The sequence below is a fragment of the Trichechus manatus genome, unplaced genomic scaffold (assembly GCF_000243295.1).
Source record: "Trichechus manatus latirostris isolate Lorelei unplaced genomic scaffold, TriManLat1.0 scaffold00071, whole genome shotgun sequence".
Taxonomy (NCBI): Eukaryota; Metazoa; Chordata; class Mammalia; order Sirenia; family Trichechidae; genus Trichechus; species Trichechus manatus.
Genome location: NW_004444007.1, coordinates 4,870,183 through 4,890,795, shown reverse-complemented (window position 1 = coordinate 4,890,795; position 20,613 = coordinate 4,870,183). Strand labels below are relative to the sequence as shown.

Below are 20,613 nucleotides of genomic sequence, written 5' to 3'. Positions count from 1 at the left end.
TTCTCACTCATATTATTCATCTCCCCTAATAGAATATTAACTCTATGAGAGTAAGTGTTTTGTTCTCTTCACTGTTGTGCCTCAAGAGCCTAAAACCACATTGGGCAGATGGTGGGTGTTCATAAATATTTCTTGATGAAAATTTTTGAAAAATGCACGTGGAGCATATAACAGCTATGGTGATGAAAACAAAGACAACCATGTAAACAATCAGGAACACAACTATGAAAGGTTGTGTGCTCTTGAACAAAACCCCTTTTGTTTCCTCAGATACTTTCTTTCATTAATATCTCCCCTCTTCCTCCTCACAGGCTTCCTCCCTTCAGCTATTGTAATATCGTATAATGTTGTTGCTAGCTGCCATTGAATTGGTTTCAACTCATGGTGACCTTATGTATAACAAAACTAAATGTTGCCCAGTCCTGTGCCATCTTCGTGATTCTTGGTACCTTTGCTTCCATTGTTGTGGATATTATGTCAGTCTATCTCATTGAGGGTTTTCCTCATTTTCATTGGTCTTCTACTTTACCAAACATAATGTCCTTTTCTAGCCATTGGCTTTCCTGATGACATGTCCAAAGTCTCGACATCCTCGCTTCTGAGGAGCATTCTGGTTGTATATCTTCTAAGACTGATTTGTTTGTTCTTTTGTTAGTCCACAGTATATTCAATATTCTTCATCACTCCACAGTTTGAATGCATCAATTCTTCCTCTATCTTCCTGTGTAATGTTGTTGTTGTTAGCTGCCCTCAAGTCAGCCCCAACTTATGGAGACCCCATGCACAATGGAACTATATGCTGCCCAGTCCTGTACAATCCCCATGATCAGTTGCTGATCAGACCATTGTGATCCATAGGGTTTGCATTGGCTGATTTTCAGAAGTAGATTGCCTCCTAGTCCATCTTAGTCTGGAAGCTCCGCTGAAACCTATAATATTAGCCCACCATAAAGAAAAACGGTAAAATATATCTTCCTTAAATCTATATTATCTTATTAGATATAGTCCAGTATCTTCGAAGTTTAACTGTAAAAAAAGAGTGGTCTATACTAGCTCAAAGCAGCCTTGGTGGTGCAGTGGTTAAGCGCTTGGCTGCTAACCGAAAGGTCAGCGGTTTGAATCCAGCCACTCAGCGGAAGAAAGATGTGGAAGTCTGCATCTCTAAAAATTACAGCCTTGGAAACCCTATGGGGGCAGTTATATTCTGTCCTATAGGGTCGCTACGACTCAGAATTGACTCAAAGGCAGCGAGTTTGGGTTTTTTGTTTTTTTTTAATACTAGCTCACAGCTGGTTAACCAAAACAAATCTTGAATAAGTAGACTCTTTTGAATATACTATTTTTATCTATTAACTAATTCCAAGTTGAAATAAACTGGTTAATATTCACATGGTTAAAATATTAATAATTATAAAATAGTATGCAGTGAAAGGTAGATCTTTTTTCTTACTCAGTCCTCCCTTTCCAAAAGAAACTGGATGCATTCTGTGTATCTTTCCAGAAAGTATGTATGCATATCCAAGCATATAAATATCCTTTTAAAATATCAAATAATAACATGCTGTACATATAATTCTGCACCTTGGTTTTCTTTCAGTTAAAAACACATCTTGGGTAACTTTCTTAAGTCACATAAAGAGCTACATCATTCTTTTTACTGGCTACATAGTGTTTAGTTATATGGATATAATGTCATCCATTTAACTAGTTCCATATTTTATAGACATTTAGTGTGTATCCAGTTGTTTTTTATTGTAAACAATGCTGCAACTAACAGCCTTGTATATAAGTCCTTGCACACTCCTTCAAACACATCTATAGATAAATTCTTAAAAGTGGAATTGCTGGGATAAAGGTTATTTGTGTCTTCAAGTTTGATTTAAATTGGGAAATTCTCTTCCAAAATGGTATATGAAATCAGTAGTGTTTTCAACTCCTCTAACTAGTGAACAATTATGAGTAACGGTGAGTCAAATCATATTTTTGGTGAGTGGAAGGGAGTAGTTCTTGATGCTCCTTAAATCAAAAAATAAAAGCAGCGAAACGACTTCCAATGAAAATGTTAGTACTCTGCTATGAATGATACACATTTAGTACAAAGGAAAACCTGTTACTGTTTCTGGAAAAAAATTACTTTGAATCACTTTTCTTTACCAGGCAATAAGTTTCACCACGGTATCAAACGGACTTTCCCAGTCTTCAGTAATTCCCTCCTCTAAGTCAGCCTCTTAGAAACCCACGACCAATGGAAACAGGAGTTTTTGGTTTTTTTTTTGAAATTGAACTCAGAGGCTCTCAGGGGCACAACCGATTTCCTACGCTTCTGGGCTGGGCAGCTAGAGTTTCAACTCTTGTCCTTTGAGTTGTGTTGTTTCTTTTTATTTATTTATTTTTTTAACTGTCAGCGTGCTTCTTTAAAGGTACTAATTCTCTTTTGTTAGTGAAAAAGAATTTTTTTTGTTTCTCTGCCGTATTTCTGCTACAGATTGTAAGCTCTTTAAGGGTGGGGTGGAGGACGGTGTTTGTATACGGTTGTCTAAACTTCAGTGGTTTTCAGCCGCTCTCGGCTCGCGTCCGGGATTTGCAGTCTGCTGCAACCGAGCTCGTTCAGACCTTTAAACCCCCTTCCACCCTTCAGCGTTGGACGCGCAGCTTGGCGGGCGCCCCCCGCCGCCCGGACGCCCCGTGGTTCGGCCCATGACGTCACAAGGCAGCAGCCCAATCAGACGCGGCGTTTGGGAAATTTTAAACTTAAAGGCGGGGCGGGTCGTGCGCCGGGGGATATACGGGAGCCTCCGGACGTGGCGGGTTTCCGTCAGTTTCCTGGGGCCGGGTCGGGCACAATGGCGGAGGAAGGGGCTGTAGCCGTCTGCGTGCGGGTCCGGCCGCTCAACAGCAGGTAGGTGCACCAGGCCCTGGTCCGGTTCCGATTTCGGCCCGCGGCGCCGGCCGGGGTGGGACGGGTGAGTCCTCCGGTGTTTCCCAGAGCTGCCCCTTCCCAGCTCCACTGCCTCATCATTCGACTACGTACCTGCTTTGAACCTCGGTTTTCCCCTCAGTAAAGAGACCGGGAGGAATTAGAGGATCTAGAAAGCACTTTCTGGCTATGGAACTCAGGCTCGCTGACGTTAACCTTAACACCGGGGCTCCACTGCCTTTCTTGCATCTGCTTCTCCCCACCCCACTTGTCTCTCTAGGGAAGTCAATCGGGAGGTCCTTCTGACACTCATCACAGCTAGTCACTTTACACTCACCTGCCTTTCCCTCTTTACTGTAAGCTCCCTGCGGGAAAGGACTAGTCTGTCTTGTAGCATTATATTCAGTAGGCACTCAATACAGATTTCATGCATGCATTCATTTAGCAAGGTATTTATCAATACTGATTTTTTGGTATGTACGCTGTACTAAACAGACACGACCATCGTTGCCCTGTAGAACTTACATGCTAGTGGGGGAGTTAGAAAACAAAGTAAAAAAATATATAGACTATTAGGTGGTAATAAATGAGTAATAAATACTATAAAGAAAAGTAAAGCAGGAGAGGGGAATAAATGAATTTTTATTTCTCTAGTCTCTGACTCTCTCTCCAGAATGCTAACTTGCATTTTGTGTTTGACAAATCTATTGAACACAACTGAGTGGTTTATTAATGAGAATATCAAGATGGGGAATTTCCTATCTTTAAGGAGCTCATTATCTAATGAAGACAGCTACATAAAGAAATCATTACAATGCATTGTGACGAGTGTTGTGGCAGGTAGGGAGGAGTCATTAGCCCATCAGGGAGATGACAGTTTGGGGTGGAGGAGGATGTCAGAAAAGTCCTTCACGAGTGAACCAAAAAAACCCATTACCATCGAGTCAATTCTAACTCATAGTGAGCCTGTAGGACAGAGTAGAACTGCCCCATAAGGTTCCAAGGAGTGCTTGGTGGATTCGAACTGCTGACGTTTTGGTTAGCAGCCGAACTGTTAACCACTACGCCACCAGGGCTTCCTCATGAATGAAAGAATAGAAAAATAACTTAGTGGAAGGGAAAGCCAGGGTATCCCAGGCATAGAGGTGTTGGATCTGTCACTGGCGGGAGACCTTCAAGTAGATTTGTGTGGAGTTTAGAATGTCTATAGGAATTTCAAGGAAGATGAGGTTGAAGAGCGAGATGGTCATGATCCAGATCTTGTAAGCCTTTAAGAGTTTCCATAAGGGTTTTAAGCAGGAGGGACATAATCACAATTGCGTTTTGAATGTATCCTTTCAACTGGCAGTAGAAGGTGGGAGGGTAGGAGTGAAGGGCTTAACAAGAAGAATCTTAGGAGAGGGCAGAAGGTCATTGGAACTCCATTTAAGAGAGCTGAACCCTCAAAAATGGATTCTCCATCTTCCTCTTGTATGTGGTATAAGTCATTACTATCCTAAAAAAAATTCTTCAAAGATAATAATCTTTTCAATTATGTTTTCTATACCATGATTTTTATGACCAGTTATACTAAAGTATAACATTTTTGTTCTTTTAGAGAAGAAGCTCTTGGAGAAGACACTCAAGTTTACTGGAAAACTGACAAGAATACCATTTATCAAGTTGATGGGAGTAAATCCTTCAATTTTGGTAAGCTCATAATAGTATTAAAGATTAGCTTGCTATCCTTTTCCTGTTAAGAGCACAGAGGCTGATCAATAATATTGGATCTGTCATTAAAGATCAGATTAAGCCTTCTCTGGAGCCCTAGTGGCGCAGTGGTTAAGAGCTCAGGCTGCTAACCAAAATGTTGGCAGTTCAAAGCCACCAGCTGCTTCTTGGAAACCCTATGGGACAGTTCTTCTCTGTCCTACAGGATCCCCATAAGTTGGAATCGACTCAACGGCAGTGGGGTTTTTTTTTAGCCTTCTTTAAACTGCTTCACTGTAAACTTAAAAACATTTGTTTATTTGTCATGTATGGTAAGTAGGATAAATTGATATTTAAAATACAGTTAAAGTCATAGTAACTTATGCCTGAAACTAGCATTTCCTCATCTTATTCAGTAGAGTATTTGTGGCCTAAAACTATACACCCAAGATATATTCCTTGATATCAAGTCATTGTTAAGATCTTCAGTTTAATATATTCTTCCCGCAATTATTTTCAGTAAAACTCTTTGAAGAATAAATGGTGAAGCTATTCCTTCTTCTTGTGCATTACCCTTGAAAAATTCCTAGTATTTGTCCTTAGAGAATTTTTATTCATTCATCCGTTTACCAAATATTTATGAAGTACCAAATATTTTTGTCAGCTGGAATACAGTGGGGACCTACCACTGCTTTTGTGCAGCTTATAGTATGGTGGGAAGAAACATTTTAATTAATTACACTTGTAATAAGATAAGCTTTGTAGACATTTATAGTAGGGGATCTAACTCCGTCTAGGTGTTGGGAAAGGTAGCACTATGCTAAGACCTGAAGGATGAGTAAGAGCTAGGTAGGCCAGAAGGACCTGGAGGCCTTGAAAGGTAGAATAGACTGATTAGTTTACTGATTTAACATGTGTATAGTGCTGACCATGTGCCAAGCACTGTTCTAAACATTTCATGTATATTAACTCTTGTAATAAGCCAGTGTGGTAGGTACTATTGCTTTCCCCATTTTAATAAGGAACTGAAATGGAGAGCCCAGAGTCACATGGCCAGCAAGTGGGAGAGTGCCATGGGAGGGACGGTTGGTGACAGAATTGGTAAAAAGGTTGGAGGGTGAAGGGCATCTGACCTCAGCCTCACAGGAATCAGCCTTGGGCTATTGATGATTCTCCTTTCCCCCTGTGAAGTTAGAGATCAGGCGCCCCCGCCATGTCATTTTTACAGATCTGTGTTCTATTACCATGCTGCTGCCTACGTAGCATAGAGCAACAGTGAGGTCCTCTCAACAACCTTAGGAAAAAGAATGATAAAGTTGTTATCTTAGTGTTTATCTTAGTCATCTAGTGATGCTGTAACAGAAATACCACAAGTGGGTGGCTTTAACAAAGAGAAATTTATTCTTTCACAGTCCAGTAGGCTACAAGTCCAAATTCAGTGCATCAGTTCCAGGCTTTCTCTCTCTGTCAGCTCTGGAGGAAGGTCCTTGTGATGCAGCAGTCTTCCCTTGGTCTGGGAGCATCTCAGCACAGGAATCTCAGGTCCAAAGGACCCTCTCTGCTCCCGGCACTGCTTTCTTGGTGGTGTGAGGTTCTCATGTGTCTCTGCTCGCTTCTCTCTTTTATATCTCAAAAGAGATTGGATTAAGACACTATCTAATTTTGTGAACCTCATCAGTATAACCTCATCATAGTGACAGAGTTTACAACACATAAGGAAATCACATATAACCTCATCATAGTGATAGAGTTTACAACACATAAGGAAATCACATCAGATTTACAAAATAGTACACAATCGTACAATACTGGGAATCATGACCCAGACAAGTTGACAGATATTTTGGGGATACACAATTCAATCCATGACAGTGTTAAACTGGAAGGCTAATGTACAAGGTTTTGGAGCAGAGATTTATAGGAGAGAAAATGATTCATATATGTCAGATATTATGGAACCAAGAGTGAGAGATTCAGACTCAGATACTGCAGGTTCTCAATGGCCATTTATCCTCATAGGGGATTTGAACTCATCCATCTTTCTGATGTGAACGGCATTAAATATTTGAATAATCCAGCTAACTCCCCCTTGCTCTCAAATCGTGACCCCTAAGCAGCCTTCAGGGAGCTCTAACGGCACAGGAGTTAAGCTCTCAGCTGCTAACCGAAGGGTCAGTGGTTTGAACCCACTAACCATTCCGCAGGAGAAAGATGTGGCAGTCTGCTTCTGTAAAGATTACAGCCTTGGAAACCCTATGGGGGCAGTTCTACTCTGTCCTATAGGGTTGCTATGAGTCGGAATCAACTCCACGGCAACGGGTTTGGTTTTTTTTTTTAAGCAGCCTTCAGATGACATTTTGGTTCCCCATATAGTTCTGCTCCCAGGCCAGTGTACAGTCTTGATGTGAGCACTCCAGTGCGTGATCACTGAATTTTTCACTGCAAGTCAATACATTTCCCTTTTGACATACTTACCCATTTCTTGCAAGCTTTTGATCTGAGGCCAACATTAAAAGAGTGGTCCATTCTTAGTGTGTTAACAAAAGCAGAGAACCAGATCCCACCTACACTGGTGAATTTATCAGTGCAAATACTACCCTAAACCCAGTCTTTAGCAGCCAGCCAACTGCTCATTTCTATCACAGTTCAACTTTGTTCATGCTTTTCTTTCAAATATTCGCAGTCTTTGATTCAGTTTAAGCTAGGCCTTCTAGCCACATATGTTATAAACATTAAAACTTCTCAAAGCATATTAATAGTTCACATTTCCTGAGCATAGCTATATGCTCACAATATGAAGAAGGTAATATATACCCATTTTACAGATAAGGGAACTGAGGGGGAGAGACATTAACCACCTTGCTCAAGGTCGCACAGTTTGTAAGTGGCACAACCAGCATTTGAATCCAGGCAATCTGATTCCAGACCCTGTCGTCAACCAGTATGCTCTATTACCTCTTGAAAACACATAGATTAGTTTACTTCTAGTGTATCTTTTCTGTGTAAGGACTTAACACATTTTACCTTATAGTGGTATATTTTCAAAGGGCCAGTAAGTTGAAGAAAATGCTGTGTCTTAAATATTTTATCATACCATCTCCTGACAATTTTATTTCTTTGAGTAACTACTGATTCAAAATGAAAACACCGTTGATTTGTTTGGTTAAGTTATGTGTGTGTGTTTTTGTTTTTTTTTTTAGATCGTGTCTTTCATAGTAATGAAACCACTAAAAATGTGTATGAAGAAATAGCAGTACCAATCATAGAGTCTGCCATACAAGGCTACAATGGTTTGTATTTACCACATGCTGCAGAATCATTTTAGTTTTGTGTGCCTTGACGCAGTGGTTAAAGAGCTTGGCTGCTAACCAGAAGGTTGGCAGTTCGAATCCACCAGCTGCTCATTGGAAACTCTATGGGGCAGTTCTACTCTGTCCTGTAGGGTCGCTATGAGTCAGAATTGACTCGATGGCAATGGATTTTTTTTTTTCTTCAACAAATGATAGTTTTACACATTGTATATTCATTTCTAATCTTTGCATGTGTGTGTGTGTTTTGTTTTCTGCAGGTACTATATTTGCCTATGGGCAGACTGCTTCAGGGAAAACATACACTATGATGGGTTCACAAGATTACTTGGGAGTAATTCCCAGGGCAATTCATGACATTTTCAAAAAAATTAAGGAGGTAAATCATTTGGCTGAATTTCTAGTACATGCAAGTAAAGGTTGTAATTGGATAGCAATCTTAGTGTTTTTCTCTTAGAATGATGAAAAGATGTAGATTTACATTTATCTCTTGATTATCCATGGAGAAAATAAGAAAAACATAGCGTAGATTCACTTTTTCCCACAAACTTACTTTTCAGAGCTTAAACTTGTTTCATTCTTTCTGCAGCGGGACTACCCCCACCAAAAAGTGTGGGCATTAAGGAACAGGAAGAGTCTTACCAGACTGATTAGCTACTTGTTGCCTTTGTTTAGCTGCCAGTGATTATTAAGGAACAGTAAAATAACCGAAAAGTGATGGAGATAAAAGGGAAGTGAAGGCCAGAATAGATAACCTAATTAGTTAAGAGTTAGTTTTAAATTAGCTTTTTCAGTAAAATTGGAACATCTGTTGGTAGGGTTTTAGTTTGAGCTTAGGGAGTTGGACTGGATTTTCCCCTCTTCTAATCCTATATTTGCAGGTATAATACTATACTTTTTATTATTTCTGAAACAATGCTTTTGTATTTCGGTGTTTACTATTTTCAACATAGAACCATAAGACTCTTTGGTTTTTTGTTTGTTTGCTTTACAAAGATAATTTTTCCTTTTTTACTTTAATATTAGTGCGTGAACCATTCAGTATTAAGTTTTCATAATTGGATGCTCTCTGGTGTTTTTACATATTTATTTTTCTTCTAGTTTCCTGATAGGGAATTTCTCTTACGTGTGTCTTACATGGAAATATACAATGAAACCATTACAGATTTACTCTGTGACACTCGAAAAATGAAACCTTTAATAATTCGAGAAGACTTCAATGTGAGTAGTAGAGTTAATGTGGACTTACTTAAGATTATTGTTCTTGGACAGTAGCCTTTAATTTCTATATTTTTAAGTGTCTTCTGTTTCTGTAGTTTTCCTTTTTATTTTTTAAGTGTTTATAGAGATCCATCTTTTAAGCAATGTGTATAGTTTTAAAATACAGCTGTAATATTTTGATTGAGGTGCCTAAAAGTAGCAAGATGGAAGTGTCAGGTTAGATTTTGGTGTGCTTTGGAATAAGAAATAAATTGTGAGTTTCATAGTTTGCTTGTCACTTTCCTACAGATTGATAGCTTCCGTTTTCCACTTATAACTTCCCTAAGTGAATTCTATAATACTGTGTGCCTTCTTTTTGAGAGTCAAACTTTTAAGTGACTTCTGTTTCTCTTATCTTCCTATAATTAAACTTGTTTCAGAGGAATGTATATGTGTCTGATCTCACAGAAGAAGTGGTTTATACATCAGAAATGGCTTTGAAGTGGATCACAAAGGGAGAAAGTAAGACTTTGTTCTGTATTCTTTAACATACTTGTAAAAACTAACTCTTCAGCAGTTTGTTTAAGCTTCAAGTCACACTTTTACTTTTAAGCTAGAATAAAAGTTAATGTTTTTCATTGGATTTTAATATGTACAGCTGAAACATGACTAATTTTTGCAGAGAACAGACATTACGGAATAACAAAAATGAATCAAAGAAGCAGCCGTTCTCATACCATCTTTAGAATGGTTGGTAATTTTCTCTTTCTCACTGTTTATTTGATCTTTCCAATTAAGAATGCATTGATTTTTCTACAAGTTGCTTCTTCTGTCTAGATTTTGGAAAGTAGAGAGAAGGGTGAACCTTCTAACTGTGAAGGATCTGTCAAGGTGTCCCATTTGGTGAGTATTGATGAGTCATGATAAAGGCTTATATGGGCCTCAGCAGACTTTGATTCAGCTGCTGGACGTTTGGTTTAACAAGAACTGTTAACTGAACTAAATAGGAAAAAAGAATCTATAAATTGGTAGTTTAACTAGTTTTGTCAGAAGCATTGGATTAAGAGTTGAAATGTTGTAGGAAGAAGTCAAAAGATCTTTCTCCTTCTTATGTTATGGCTGCCATCTCCTAAAATTTAGGTGTAAGGACATAGGAGTCAAAGCTTTTTCCAACCAGTAATGAAGTAGGATTTTTTTTTTTTTTTTTTTGTATACACATTGAAGAATTGAAGTGATCTTGGGCTTGTGGAGTCAACAAAAGTCTAGGTTGGATGGTAAAAAATAAATAAGATTATTAGAGTTCTTAAGTACAAAACGAAAATAGGTTTTGTAGTATAAATGCAGTATTTTAGACTATAAATTCTGTAAGGAAAGAGTGATATTCGTCTTTGTAGACCAAACACATTGTACATATTTTGTGTTCAATAATTATTGGATTAGTAAATTTAAGCATTATGCAAGCAATCCTTTTTTCCATGTAAATAAACCTTCCCCATTTCCTCCTTGCTGCCCTGTATCATTGCTCTCTTTCACCGTGCTCTCTTCTTATCCCTCACCATTATTGCTTAGTTCTCCACTATTAGGGCCTCTGAATTCTTTAGGATTAGACTATTTGATCTGAAAACTTCAGAAGAAAAAAGTAGTAAATCTATATTATATTTATTTATCTTCAAATTTGGTAAAATCCGAATTTTACAAATTACTTAATATCCAATCCTAGCTTCACTCAGTTGTTTTGCTGTAAAAGTATAAAATTTATTTTATTAGACTTTAATCTTGTTTTAGTTTAACAAGGACAAATAACTAACCTCTTTTTTGTTTTCCAACCCTGGTCTATGATATTCATTATAATTTTAACTTTTAATAATTTAGCTTTAATATTCTTGGCATAAATATGCCACTCGGTGATTTTTCTCGTATTCCTTGATGCCCTGTCATCTATGGAACCCTGGGGTGCAGTGGTTAAGCACTGGGCTGCTAACCAAAACGTCAGCAGTTTGAATCCACCAGCCGCTCCTTGGAAGCCCTGTGGGGCACTTCTGCTCTGTGCTGTAGGGTCGCTATGGGTCGTAATCAACTCAACAGCAATGGGTTTGTTTGTTTTTTTAATCATCTATGCCTGTAGATAACATCTGCCCAACACTCTAGCCTACTCAGTTACTGTTAAGAATCATTTCAGAAAGAAGTCTTCTCAGAGAGTCATCTTCTGGCTCTTTAGAGGTGGCCCTTTCCTGTCTCTTTCCTTGGCCTTTGAGGGATGGTGATATCCAGGTTCTCTTAGCTCTGTTCCTTCTCTGTTCCCTTCTGTGGCTTCTTTTTTCCTGCCCTCGTAACAAAAACATGGAAGTGTTCTCTGTCCTTTCTTACTTCAAGTTCTTGCCTTCAGATATTCTGTCATTTCTATGTTGATGACTGCCAGATACTTATCGAGACTCTCTAATTCGTGTCTGCCTAAAGATTGTTGTAATTGTATGCCCCACTATTATCTCCAATTCCAGCATGTCTAAAATCAAATTAATTTCATCCTGCCTTAAAGAATCATCCTTTTTTTTTGCAACAATACCAGAATTATTCTGTTCACCTAGGCTGGAAACCTAAGTCAATTTTGGCTCATCTTTTTCTGCCTTCCCCTTTGTCCAGTCAGTTACCATTTCTTATTGATTCCACCTTAGAACATTCCCGTGCTGTCCTACTCATTTAGGTTCTCATCTGTTGAATTACTACATCAGATTTCTGGAACCTGGCCTCTGTAGCTCTGGTCTTCCTTCTACAGTCCATCATACAGACTGCTAATATTATCTAAGCACTGCTTTCATTATGTCACTTCCCTAGACAGGATCTGGCTACTCTTAACCAATCTAACTTCACTTCTTACTACTACATATGAACTCCTCCCTTATAGATAGATTGGGCCTCTTTGTTTCTTTGAACACAAATGCTTGTTCCCGTCTTTATATCTTAATGCATGCTGCGTTCATCACATTTGCTCCTTTATTATATATCTAGGTTATTTGTAGTAGCTACAATGAAAGAAAGATAGATTCTTTGAGTGTTTTAGAGAAATAGCTGAGATAGGACTAAAAAACAGGAGTACCTAATTTCCTGCCCATCTCTGAAAATCTCCATAAAGCTCTCACTTTAACACATTCAGAATATTTACTGAGCTTTTACCGTGTTTTGAGCGCAGTGCTGTTCTCTGGGATTAAAGAAGACATCCTTCCACTACTTACTGTCTCTTGTTACTGCTCTAGCCCAAGCTGCCATCATCTCTCACCTGGATTCCTGCACCAGCCTCCTAACTGGGCTCACTGCTGTTGCTTTTACCCCTCTCAAATAAATTCTCCACTCAAGGGTTACAGTTGATCCTTCAGAAACTTAAATTAGGTTACATCACTCCCTTGCTTGAAACCCTCCAGTGACTTCCCATTGCATTTAGAAAAGAAATCCAAAATTCTTACTCTTACTTAAAAAGCCCTGCAAAATCTAGCACCTGCCTTTTTTATCTTATCCCAGTCTCCATTCCACTACTTCTGTCATGCTGCCCTTTCTATTTTTTGAACACACCCTGTTCATTTCTGCTTTGTTACCAGAGGTACTGGGTGTTCTTTCTATCCAGAGTTCACTTTTCTGTGATCTTTGCATCACTGGCTCCCTCTTTTCTGTGGCATCTTTAAAGGCATAGACTTCTCTTTCATTTCAGCAGATATTGTTGAAAAAAATGACTGCCTGTCATGAAGTAGGCAGTGTGTCTGGTGCTGGGGGTACAACAGTGAACCAGAGAAACAAGGTCCCTGCTCTCAGGGAGCTTACATTCTACATGAGGTGGGAATGGGGAGAGTAGGAGGTTGGTTTGAAGAGAGAAAAAGACAAACAAGAACTATATCATGATAAGTTTAATATAGATAGTTTAAATAGAGTGCTGGAAGAGGGAGGGACCGGATGGGGTGGTTAGATTGGGTAGTAAAGGAAGGCATTGGTTAAGCCAAGGCATTTGTTGGACTTCATGTAAGAGATGGAAAACCTGTTCTGTCAGCATTACGTAGGCTATATAATAAAGAAGAGACCAGTTCGAGTCCAAGAAAAAGGAAAGAGCCTAAACAGTGGGATGGGAGACAAGGCTACAGATGGGATATTCAAATATACCGTGTATTAAAAATGTTTTGGGAGTTCAGATTTTATCATTATGTGTTTACTTTCATCTATCTTACAGAATTTGGTTGATCTTGCTGGCAGTGAAAGAGCTGCTCAGACAGGAGCTGAAGGTAATGAAAACTCATGATATGTTGGTCTTGATGTCAGCCTGTTCTTTTACAGGATGAAAAGTGCTACCAAGCATTTTAGAAACTGATAAAATAATACTAATAATTTTCTGATAAAAGTCTTTGCATAAAAATCAGAGTCTGTGTCTGGCTAATTATTTACTTTGAGTTACTGTAGCAGCAATTAAAAACTAAAACTATGCAATTGATAGGATTGTATAGCTGAGGAAAACCCATAAGAGTACCCTGAAAACTATCTAAACTTTCATAATCAGTATGGAAATTCAGAAAGGTAAACAAACCCACTGCTGCAAGTCGATTCTGACTCATAGTGACCCCATAGGGTTTCTGAGGCTATAAATCTCTATGGAAGCAGACTGCCACATCTTTCTCTTGTGGAGGCACTGGTGGTTCCAAATCGCTGACCTTTTGGTTAGCAGTTGATCGCTTTAACCACGGTCCCACCAATGAGGTGTAAAATTAATTTACAGACATTGATAGCTTTCATAAACAATGAGCTAAAATCTTTAGTGGACAAAAAGACTGCTTTCAAATTAATGGCTTAAAAGATGTAATACCTAGGAGGAAACTTGACAAAAATTGTGCACGACCTATGTAAAGAAAACTTGGAAACAGTCCTGAGGGACACAAACAAATACTGGAAGAAATGGAAAAGTATACCAAGGCCTTTGATGGGCAGATTCAAAATCATAAACATGTGAAACCTCTTTATGTTAATTTCTAAATTTAATACAATCCCAATTAAAAGATCAAGAGTACATTTTTGTATTGTTTAAACTAGTCAAGATGATTTTGAACTTCTGTGGAAAAATAACAAGACTAGCCAGGAAATTTCTGAAAAAGAACAGTGAGTAGAAATTTAGCCCTACAAGATAGTAAAACATAATTCCATAGTCATTAAAACAATGTGATTCTAATGCATGAATAGTCAGCCCAATGGAACAGAATAGAAAGTCCAGAAAGAATCCCAAATCCATACAGGATTTAGAATGTGTTAAAGGTGGTCCTTCAAATTTATGAGAAAAAGAGAGAATAAATTGGTATCCATTTGGAAAAAAAAATTAAGTTAGATCCATATCTTATATATGAAGGATTCATTATCAATAACCCAAAGATTTAAATGTCTGAAAAGAACCATGAAAGTTACTGAAACTGCCCCCTGAGGTCACCTTTTAGCTAAATAACAGATTGGCTCATAGAATAAAGAATATCACCCATGAGTACTGTGCTCCTTTAAAAAATCATCTATATGAGGCCAAGCCATCAACAATTACTATAAAGCAAAGATGAGAAGTAAGAAGGCAGGGAAACTAGATTCCTGGAAACAGAACACCCAGAACAGAAATGATGACAATGTGAACACATTGTGAAAAATGTAACCAATGTCACTGAACAATTTGTGTCGAAATCGTTAAGTTGGAACCTCATTTGCTGTGAACTTTCACCAAAAACACAATAAAATATTATTTAAAAAAAAAAAAAAGTTACTAAAAGACAACTTGCAGTGGGGAAGACCTTTATAACTATGACACAAAATCCAGAAGCTATAAAGGCTTGATACATTTGACCTCACTAAAATTAACTTCAGTATGACAAAGGTCACAAGGCAAAGGCACATGGCAAACAGGGAAAATATGCAGCTTATATTACAGCCAAGGGGTTAATCTCTTTAATGTATGATGAGTTCCTATATATTAATAAGAAAAAGACTTACAACCAATAGAAAATTGTAAAGCAGAGAGTCTGCCTGAATAGTTAAGCTCTCACTTGTGCTCTTGCCATCAATCACAAGAGTTACTGCTGCTCCAAGGAAGATGGGAGATTTGTGAAGCTGACCTAAACTCATCCTGCAACCTGAAATAGAGCCATCAGCTGAGCCTGACCAATATCCACCAAACCAGTGACCTGTGAACAGACCTGTAAACAAGATATAAATGCTTGTCATTTAAGCTGATTTGTTAGCAGTATTACAGCAATAGCTGAGTAATATACCTATGAAATAACATCTGTTCAAAATTATTTGTTGCAGTGTTTTTTTTTGTTTTGTTTTGTTTTTTTTTGGTATAATTGGTAGACTGAAAACCTACATGACCATCAAAAGGGGGCTGGGTAAATAAATTCTGAGACATCCATACAATGGATTTCTATACTATTAAAAAAGAATGTAAAAGGCCCATGTCTATTGATATGGAAATTTTTCCAAGATATATTATGAAGTGAAAAAAAGCAATGTGCAGAATAGTGTGCATAGAATGTTACTATTTGTGTAAAAAAGGAAGAGGGGAAATTAATGTATATTGGCTTGTATTTTTAAAATCACTGGAAGAATAAGCAAACTAATAACAGTGATTTCCTGGTGGAGGAACAGGAACTGATTGAATGGGGAGTAAAAGTGAGAGGGGGCTTTTCTAGACCGTACCTTTTTTTTTTTTTTTTTTTTTTTTTTTTTTTTTTGATGTTTGACCCATGTGAGCACATTAATGATTTAAAAAAAATTAAAAATTAGATACTAATTTGGTTATAAATCCATGGTTGCCTATATCTTACAGATTTGGGGGAAAAAAACTGATTTGAATTGAGGAGTTAGGCTCTTTTAAGAAATAGGCTTTTCTTCCCTCTTGTCATTCTTGTCATAGTCATTTTATTTTTGCCATTTCTCTCAGGTGATAACCTTTCTGATCTACTTAACAGGTGGGAGGAGTAGGGAGAGAGCTCCTTCCTACCAGTGATATTAAAAGCGGGCTCAGGTCCAATCGAAAGCATAGACATTAGCATCTGACCCTTTAATTTCTAATTTTTCTTATAACTTACTGATAAATAAGTTCATCATCTAGCACAGAGGTCAATTTTAATTTTAATATTTGTTTAATAAATTCAGGTGTGCGACTCAAGGAAGGCTGTAATATAAATCGAAGCTTATTTATTTTGGGGCAAGTGATCAAGAAACTTAGTGATGGGCAAGTTGGGTAAGTTTATCCCACTGTACATTTAACTGTCAATGCTTAAATTTTTTATACCTTCTCACTTATCGACTATCTCGTTATCCAACATTTCAAATTTTTGAAGATAGTGAAAAATCTACTATCTGACTATTTTGCATATTAACGACATATGTCAGGCAGTAACAAATGCCAAAGTGCTGGCTTTGACGGTTAAGGTTATGTGTCAGCTTGGCTGGGCCATGATTCTCAGTGGTTTGGCAGTTATATAATGGTGTGATTTGGCAGTTCTATAATGATGTAGTCATCCTCCACTTTGTGATCTGATGTGGTCATCCTCCATTTTCACATTACACCAATTTTGCATAACGACCTGGTTCTTGGAACGTAACCATGTCAGTAAGTGAGGAGAGGGTGTGTTTAGTTTTTGTTTTGGTTTTTGGTTTTTTTTTTTTAAATTAGGTTGAAAATTGTCATATTTCAGTGACACCCTAAATAAATGTACTGATTTCTTCCATATATTCAAAAGCACTTGTGATTCTGTGGGCACGTATGGCTTCTTATAACTATGACCTACTGAATTTACTTTCTATTTTGAATATTTTTTAGTTAGTAGTTTTGATCTGCCTCATGTAACCTATAAAGAATTAATTTTTTAAACTGTGACTGACTTAAGTGGTCTGCATTAAAAACCAACTGCTTTTATATAAAAATTCTTAACCTTTTTCTTCCCTAAACCCATTTCTTGCTAAGTGGCTTCATAAATTATCGAGATAGCAAATTAACACGAATTCTTCAGAATTCCTTGGGAGGAAATGCAAAAACACGTATTATCTGCACAATTACTCCAGTATCCTTTGATGAAACCCTTACTACTCTACAGGTGAGTTTGATTTTTATTTCATGTTAATATGGGGACGATCAACTTTAAGAAGAAAAAAGTACCTACTAAAATTAGGTTTAGTTTTCTCTTTTATGTTTTTTTTAATTAACATGCCTATTATAATAAAATTGGTGCGTGATCTACTAAATAGCATTCTTTATTTTAATTTTTCCAAGCTGCAGTCATTTGTATCTCACTTTCACAATTTTTACCACATCAAGTAAGGTTTTACCGAATTGACTTGATATTTTTTAAAATAACTCACTTTTTAACTTAATTTCTTTTAAAAGGAAATTTTATCTCTACCATAAATTAAATACTAGTATTACGTGCCACAAATAGGTGACCAAAAGAACGTGTGTGTGTGTGTGTGTGTGTGTGTGTGTGTGTAACAAAATAATTCTTAAATTCTTGTTAGTTAACTATTGCCTGCCAAAGGCTTTGAGCCTAAGGCCTGCATTTTGTTTGTTTGTTTTTAAAAAAGGATAAATGAGAAATGTTAATAGAATAACTCTTTCAACTAAGAATTCAATATTATTTAATGGTCACCTCCACGTACCCACTTAAAGTCACCTCTGATACTCATACTCTAAGAAACATTGCTTTAAAGGTCTTGAACATTGTATCAAGGTACTGTTAGAGATACAAAGATATAAAATGGAGTCCCTAGCTTCACAGAATTTAGAGTTTTACAGGGAAGGTAAGACCTCCCTTCAATATGATTTCCTGGGACTAATAGATTAGTGGCTTAAAAGTAGAATAGAGTTCAATGGAAGAGAAGAATACTTTTGGCTGGAAGCGAAACTTTAGAGGAAACATTATTATTAAATAAATTAGATATTTTTTTGTGTGTGTGTGTGTGTCAGACACTTAAGTCTCTTGTCTGTTTTTCCCAGTTTGCCAGCACTGCTAAATATATGAAGAATACTCCTTATGTTAATGAGGTATCAAGTGACGAAGCTCTCCTGAAAAGATACAGAAAAGAAATAATGGATCTTAAAAAACAATTAGAGGAGGTATGTATGAGCCATTAATTTCGGTAACGAATAGGGACAGATTTAGAATCGAGGTCTGCCACATGCTCAGAGACTCCTAATTTATAAATACCTGAGTTGCTACAACAAACTGTTTTCAACTCAAAAGAAATCAACTCAGTGGAGGAGGCATTTGCCCTGGACCTTGAGGCTCCTTTAATTTACTATAAACCAGATGATTTGGTTTCTTGTAATTATTTTACATTTTGTTTTTTATTTCTAAAGGCACGATTTGATATTTTCAGTGGGCTAAATAGAGATACATTTAAATTGCCTTCTAATCACAAAACATGGGATTAGGTTAAAAAGAGAGACCATGCATAATTAGTTAACATTATCTTTTGTATTTTCACATTATCTTGAATTCCTTTTCTAACCCAAAGATAACCCATTGCTGTCGAGTCGATTCTGACTCGTAGCAACCCTATAGGACAGAGTAGAACTGCCCCATAGGGTTTTCAAGGAGTACCTGGTGGATTCAATCTGCCACCTTTTGGTTAGCAGCCAAACTCTTAACACTATGCCACCAGGGTTTCCAACCCAAAGGTAGCAATCTAATAATATGGTATAATCACTTGTCATTCTAATTTGATTGTTTTAACCACTATGGTCCATATTTTGTAAAAACCTTACATTTTAGTCATCTTTTTAAAAACGAGCTAAAATATCAAATGGTAGTTTTATGAGAACATTTCTGAAAATATCAAATGGCAGTCTTATAAGATGAGAACATTTCTACATTTGCTATAGGTATTCAATCTCTGCTTATATGACTTTTCTGCCTATTTTTCGTATGTTCTTAATCAATTAAGAGTTAGAATTGCTTCAGCAGCATTGTTATAATCTAACAAAAAATTACATTCTATAGGTTTCTTTAGAGACTCGGGCCCAGGCAATGGAGAAAGACCAACTGGCCCAACTTTTGGAAGAAAAAGACTTGCTTCAAAAAGTACAGATTGAGAAAATTCAGAATTTAACACAGATGCTGGTGACCTCTTCTTCCCTCACATCACAACAGGAATTAAAGGTAAAATATAAAAGATAACAGCTTAAACTTGGTATACAGAGAATAGAATTGTTATTTCCATATGTTTACTATAATTACGTTTCTTATCTTTCGGTGCAGTATATTCAAGAAGCCCAGAGCATTTTGTGTGTTTGCCTGTACATCAAAAATACCTAAGAGATTTCTTAGAAATATCAATCCCTGGTTCCCACATGTAGGGATTCTAATTCAGAAGGTCTGTATAGTAACTAAAACATCTATTTGCAACCTGCTTCTTAAGAAATTCTAATGGAACTGATTGGGAACCACAGGTCTCTAGGGTATCCTCAAATATTTTTCTTTTTAAAGAAACAGAAATCTGAATCTCAAGAAAATTGATCTAGAATATACATCAACTGAGTGATCAAAATTCTAGCTTTCAGTTTGTGGCTTTTTGCTTTGTTTTGTTATTGTTCTTTACTAGAGTAGGGGTTTATTTATCCAGCAGATTTTTTTTAGTATAATGTTGTCATGTTAAGAGGATGGCCTCTGGAGCTGGACTGCCTGGAGTTGAATCCTGTTCTGTCACTTCCTAGCTCTTGACCTCAGGCAATTTCTTAAATACACTTTGTTGTAGTTTCCTTCTCTGTAAAATGGGGATACCTCAATACTCCTCTACTAGGGTCATTCTGAGAATTAAAGGAGGTCATACATATAATGTGCTTAACACTGCACTTTGCACACAGTAAATACTAATATTAGTAGGTATTATTACAAGTCAGGAGTCCCTGGGTGGCACAGATGGTTAAGCACTAGACTACTATCCAAAAGTTTGGTGGTTCAAACCCACGCAGAGGTGACTTGGAAGTAAGGAAGGCCTGGCAGTCTGCCTTTGAAAGGTCACAGCCTTGAAAATCCTGTCGAGTACAATTCTACTCTGCACATATGGGATCTCTATGTGTTTGAATCAACTTGATGGCAACTAACAACAAGATGTACAAGTCACCATACTAGATATATAGAAGACACTCAAAAACTGTTTATTGACTGAGTGGCAAGTAGAAAATAGCTCAATGAAAGGTATAGAGAAGTGTTTCAGGAAGAGGCCTACATGTACGAAGACTTGGAATAGTGAGAAAACACGATACATTCCTTGGACTGGAAACATTCTGTAGCAGGAGCATAGAGTACAGGGGCATTTTAAATCACATTAAGGGATTTGAACATTATATTATGCTAAGGACAAAGGAAAACTATTTGAGGGTTTTACGTGGTACGTAACATAATCAGAACTGCATTTTAGAAAGATGTGCCTGCTGTGTATATCAGGAATGATTGGACCACTACAAAGATTGTGGCTCTGGAGGTGAAGAGAATT

The 20,613-nt window shown here is 37.3% G+C and overlaps 1 protein-coding gene across 1 annotated transcript in view; it reads left to right on the top strand.

Moving 5' to 3' along the window:
- Window positions 1-2,843: 2,843 nt before the first annotated feature.
- Window positions 2,844-20,613, top strand: part of CENPE (centromere protein E) — a 75,659-nt gene continuing 57,889 nt past the window's right edge. Inside the window, exons 1-13 of the mRNA XM_023734750.1 lie at window positions 2,844-2,899; window positions 4,515-4,606; window positions 7,807-7,896; window positions 8,175-8,293; window positions 9,016-9,135; window positions 9,555-9,636; window positions 9,797-9,864; window positions 9,952-10,017; window positions 13,325-13,376; window positions 16,273-16,360; window positions 17,087-17,216; window positions 18,113-18,232; window positions 19,119-19,277. Coding sequence (XP_023590518.1) covers window positions 2,844-2,899; window positions 4,515-4,606; window positions 7,807-7,896; window positions 8,175-8,293; window positions 9,016-9,135; window positions 9,555-9,636; window positions 9,797-9,864; window positions 9,952-10,017; window positions 13,325-13,376; window positions 16,273-16,360; window positions 17,087-17,216; window positions 18,113-18,232; window positions 19,119-19,277 — 1,242 coding nt within the window. The remainder of the gene's footprint in view (window positions 2,900-4,514; window positions 4,607-7,806; window positions 7,897-8,174; window positions 8,294-9,015; window positions 9,136-9,554; window positions 9,637-9,796; window positions 9,865-9,951; window positions 10,018-13,324; window positions 13,377-16,272; window positions 16,361-17,086; window positions 17,217-18,112; window positions 18,233-19,118; window positions 19,278-20,613) is intronic.